This window comes from Orycteropus afer, unplaced genomic scaffold (genome assembly GCF_000298275.1).
Source record: "Orycteropus afer afer isolate SDZICR_OR568_19922 unplaced genomic scaffold, OryAfe1.0 scaffold00184, whole genome shotgun sequence".
Lineage (NCBI taxonomy): Eukaryota > Metazoa > Chordata > Mammalia > Tubulidentata > Orycteropodidae > Orycteropus > Orycteropus afer.
Window position 1 is genome coordinate 4,149,577 of NW_006921771.1, and position 4,976 is coordinate 4,154,552.

The window sequence follows — 4,976 nt, forward strand, 5'->3', positions numbered from 1 at the left end:
CTGGTGGGTTTGAACCGCCAGCCTCTGTTTAGCAGTCAAGTGCCTTAGGCATTATGCTACCAGAGCTCCTATATATATTCTTTATATTTTCATCTGGGGAAGAAAAGCATCATCTGACAGCCACTCTGTGTTTCCTATCACATTCTCAGTGTTTTTTGTGTACCCCCATTCCATCTGCTGCCCAGATACTCTATTCTCCATCACCCCAGCTGTTCCTCGAATCTGGAAAACTTTTCATTGAGAGTTTATCCTCACCCTGTATCCATCAACCAATTCCACAGGGCCTCAGGATGCAGGAAATCACCCTGTGGTTAATGTGGTGGGTAGGGATGAAGGAGAGAGGAGAGGGAAGAAGGAGCTTCTGTCTCTCTCTCTCTCTGTCCTGTTTGACTAAATGGACATCCTGGACTGGACTTCCTTTGTGATCCTTAATTGTTGGTTTTATTACAGTTCATACTCCATTATCACTTTTCATCTGCCTTTCCCTGTAATTCTGTATTCCCTGGTGGCTGGGCTGCAATAGCCCAACTAGAAAGATACAGATGGTTCATTCAGGCTAATCAGGGCCTTTTCATATTTGCCCTTTTCCTTCACAGCTCCTCATTGGGCTGAATGCTGCTTTCCTTTCTGACCCTGTGCTTTTTGGCTTTTGCATACCAAACTTGTGCCTTTCACAGTCCTTTGGACTGCTGCAAAATTGTAGGACCGAACACACAGTAGCATCTTTACCAGTTCAGGATACATCAGTCACCTGGAAGGGAGAAAAGGAAAAAAGGGTAAGAGGATCAGGCTAACTTGTGAGGCCCAATTGCCTTCCACTGAGGTTGAGGGTCACTGGGCTTCTCAGATAACAATGCTCCCCATCCCACCCCTCTCAGTAACTTTCTCCTTGTCCCTGTCTTTCTTCTCTTGCTCTGTGTCTTTCCATTGTTCTCTCTCACTCTTCTATCTTTTACACACGAACCAGTTATTTATTGTCTCCATTTAACTGCCTTCAAGCAGCACAAAATTAAGGGCCTAGCATTTGTGTCACATTGAGTGCTTTCAGTGTTGATTTGCTTTTTCTTCTTTTTCTCAGCCCCTGGCCCAAATAGCCTAATGAATACTCAATTTCATGCACTTGAATGAGTTTAGACCCTTTTAACCCAGATAAAGTAAAAGAGAAAATCCACTTGGGGTTAGTTGCAGAGTTTACCCATCTAACCAACTTCTTTTCAGTTTTTCTTTTCTCTTTTCAGTTCTGAGGAACCATGCTGCTTCTACAGAACCACTATGACAGCCCACCTCAGGGCCTCCCCTCACTAGCTCACCCACAGGACCTCTTCTTACCACAACTTGTGGAACCTGCCAAGGCAAAGTTGTCTACTTAGTGCAGATACCTACTTAAGTATAAGCTTCTAGGTATTTAGAATGTTTTATTCATACAGCAACTATGAATGAGTTAGAAACTGGATATTCCTGGTATATATGGTATAAAAACCCCAAACCAAACCCGCTTGCCATCGAGTTGATTCTGACTCATAGCAACCCCCATTGAATTTCTAAGGCTGTTAATCTTTACAGAAAGAAATGGCCTCATCTTCCTTCCATAGCTGGTGGTTTGAACTGCTGACCTTCTGGTTAGCAGCCAAATGCCTTATCCACTGCACCAGTATAGACAATAATTAATCAGGCTATTTTTCATCCCTTTGTAAAAAGTTTATGGTTGTCTTAGGGACACATTAGGAGGAGCTCTGGTAGCGTAGTGCTTAAGGTATTTGACTGCTAACCAGAAGGCTGGCCGTTCAAACCTACCAGCCACTCCTTGGAAGGAAGGTTGGATAATCTACTTCTGTAGAGATACTGCCTCAGAAACCCAAGTAGGGATCGCTATGAGTCGGGTCCAACTTGACAGCACATAACAACAGCAACAACAAGGACACATTGAGATAGTGTCTCCCCCTGATTTTGATTACACTAGCCTTTTATCAGACCTTCCTTGGTGAAGATTCAGCTCCATTCTTCCAGAATCCCTTGGCCTGACACATGTTTGGCTTTGATCTCTTTGTTGGCTTCCAGGGAAGGACATGGCGGCTGTGCAGAGGACCCTGATGGCTCTAGGGAGTGTTGCAGTCACCAAAGATGATGGTTGCTACCGGGGAGAGCCATCCTGGTTTCACAGGTTAGAAAGCCATCCTGGCCCCTTGGAACAGGGGACGGTTTTAACCAGAGGCAGAGTCTGAAGCCTTGGAGTTCTTAGAGGCTATTTCTAGCCAAAACTCCTTGGAGTAAGCACTTCCAGTCCCATAATGAGGCCCTCAGAACAAGGAGAGACCAATGCTGCTGTTCACATGAACATCTGACTCAGGGCAAAAATACCTACAAACTACTCTGATGGTCCAGTTTGGTCTCGGTTTTATGTCTCCTGAGACTGAGAGGGACTGGATGGCCTTATTCAGAAGTGACTTTGATATCTGAACTCAATTATTACAACCTAAACAATGTTAATGCTATTAATTTTTTTCCCCCTTATTGATGGGTAAATATTAGGGTGACCATATGTCCTATTTATTCTGGTTAATGCCTGTTGTCCCAACATATTTATAAATAGTACCCTCTTTCAAAAGTGTCCTGGACTGAATGATAAATTATATGATCATGTCAGTAAAAGGCTGTTTCCCTCAGTGAATTCATGTATGTGTGGGAGAAAGTCTTAAACTCAAATCCAGTAGCTTAATGATGAATGAAGAGAAAAGAGCACCTAGCGGTAGGTAATCACCTCTCCATTGCCCTGAGTCTCATTTAGTCTCCTTGACAGTTATAAAAAGTATCTGCTTGTGTTATTTTAAAGGAACCTGCTCTGAAAATCTCCTAGATATTGGCCAATTGAAATTCTGGTTTTAATTTCATCTCTGTTAGTTGTTTATACAAGCCCAGAGCTGGCCCTTTACATAAAAGTTTGCTAACCCAGCATCTAGAGGAAGAAATTTCTCCTGGTTAATGCCCAGCTTCCTTAGCTCAAAAATATTGCATAGTTCCATTGCATAAGGGCCATTAATCCTTGGCCCTATGTAGGGAAGAGTGTAATAGGATTAATGATGAAGAGACTTAACTTGCTTTTAAGAAGAGCTGATTTTCCTTTTCCTGAGGGCTTGAGATCACTGTGAAAGAGGGTGAGGACTGGTTGAAATGACCTAAAGTGGTGGGACAAGAAAGGGGGAGTGGGGAGAAGGGAGAAAGAAGTCCCCAGAGAAGCAGCCACTGACTCTTCTCTTCCCTTTGCTGGAAATGTGGAAAACTATCCAGGCTTCTGAGAGGTAGGAAATGCATGCATCTACTGGCAGGGCCTGTTCTTTTACTGGTCACCCCCAGTAGAGCTTAAGAAGGATTTGAAAGCTGTCAGAATGACATGATTCCATCTCCCTCCCTCTGCCCAGGAAAGCCCAGCAGAACCGGAGAGGTTTTTCAGAGGAGCAACTTCGCCAGGGACAGAACGTAATAGGCCTTCAGATGGGCAGCAACAAGGGAGCGTCCCAGGCGGGCATGACTGGGTATGGGATGCCCAGGCAGATCATGTAAGACGCCGAATCCCACTCCCTGTAGAGAGGACGAATGCTCCACACCACAGTCTCTATGGAAAAGAAATAGTTAGTCACCTTCTGACCTCCTCTTTCTCAAAGCCTCCTGTCCTTCGTTTTTTGCAAGTGCTGCATTTCTGCTGAGAATCCACGTTGCCTACTGCTGCCACCTTCTGTTCATTTAGAACTATGCAAAGACTCCGCTTCCTCGTCCTGAGATCCTTTTTGGCCCTAAAGCCTTTGTTTGTTTGTTTGATTATTTATTTACTTATTTATTTGCCAGCAATTTTCGCCCGCCCCCAACTTATAGAAAGCACCTAATAAAAAATTAGTCTTGTGTCTTAAAGTGTAAAGTTCATTCTTGGTCTGAGGGACTTCTCAGGCAGGGCTGTTTTCTCTGTTACTCAAGAGACCACCAGCAAGACGGAAAGAAAAGGTTAAACTGTACTAGAAATATAGATTAGCTATAAGGAATCTCTTGCATATTTATAAAGTTTATCTTGGAATTGTAATAGAAAGTTTAGGAGTAGTTTTGCCTACTCCAATAGCTTAAGGCCATGAGTTCAAGAACAAGGTCTTTGACCTCACAAATTGAGTACGTTTTATTGTTGTTAGTTGCCATGGTATCATCTCCAGCTAATGGTGACCCATGTACAACAGAAGGAAACATTGCCCAGTCCTGCACCATCCTCACTGTCCTTGGCATGCTTGAGTCCATTGGTACAGCCACTGTGTATTTTGAGGGCTTTTTAACATAGGGGGCTCATTTTCTACCACTATATTGGACAATATTCTGTTGTGGTCCATGGGGTTGTCATTGGCTAATTCTTGGAAGTACATTAGTGGTCTTTCTTCTTAGTCTTGCTCTGGAAGCTCCACTGAACCTCTCCATCATGGATGACCTTGATGGTATTCGAAATTCTGATGGCATAGCATCTGGCATCATAGCAACATGCAAGCCACCATAATATGATGAGCTGACAGATGAGTGGTGGCTTTGAGCACCTACTTTACACATCATAAATTAGACCCAGTAGGTGACATAGCAATGGGCAAGACAGAGACCTCATTCTTAAGGATCTCTCACATAAACGCACAGAAAGACTATGATGGCAGAATTGGCAGAATGGGTAGATGGATGGTGGAGTGATGGCAGTTTTCACTTATCTAGCAATAATCTTCCCCCTACAGACCAAATCCGGGGCCTGATGCTGATATTTATATAGTTTCTTCATCACCCAGGAGTTTTAAGTAATATAGATTACTGTTCTTGGGAGGAAATTCATGAGAGATAGAGAGTGTTTAAGCTCCTGTTGGAGATTGGTGATGGACAGTATGGGAAATAGCCTCCATCAAAGAGGGAACACTTTGGGAGAAAGCTTTCGTGTCATAGGGTCTAAACCTCTAAAATTCTTGGAT

At 43.5% G+C, this 4,976-nt stretch overlaps 1 protein-coding gene across 1 annotated transcript in view; it reads left to right on the plus strand.

Moving 5' to 3' along the window:
• TAGLN3 (transgelin 3) overlaps positions 1-3,558 on the plus strand; it is a 13,398-nt gene extending 9,840 nt beyond the window's left edge. Inside the window, exons 3-4 of the mRNA XM_007947425.2 lie at positions 2,059-2,161; positions 3,417-3,558. Coding sequence (XP_007945616.1) covers positions 2,059-2,161; positions 3,417-3,558 — 245 coding nt within the window. The remainder of the gene's footprint in view (positions 1-2,058; positions 2,162-3,416) is intronic.
• The last annotated feature ends 1,418 nt before the right edge of the window (positions 3,559-4,976 follow it).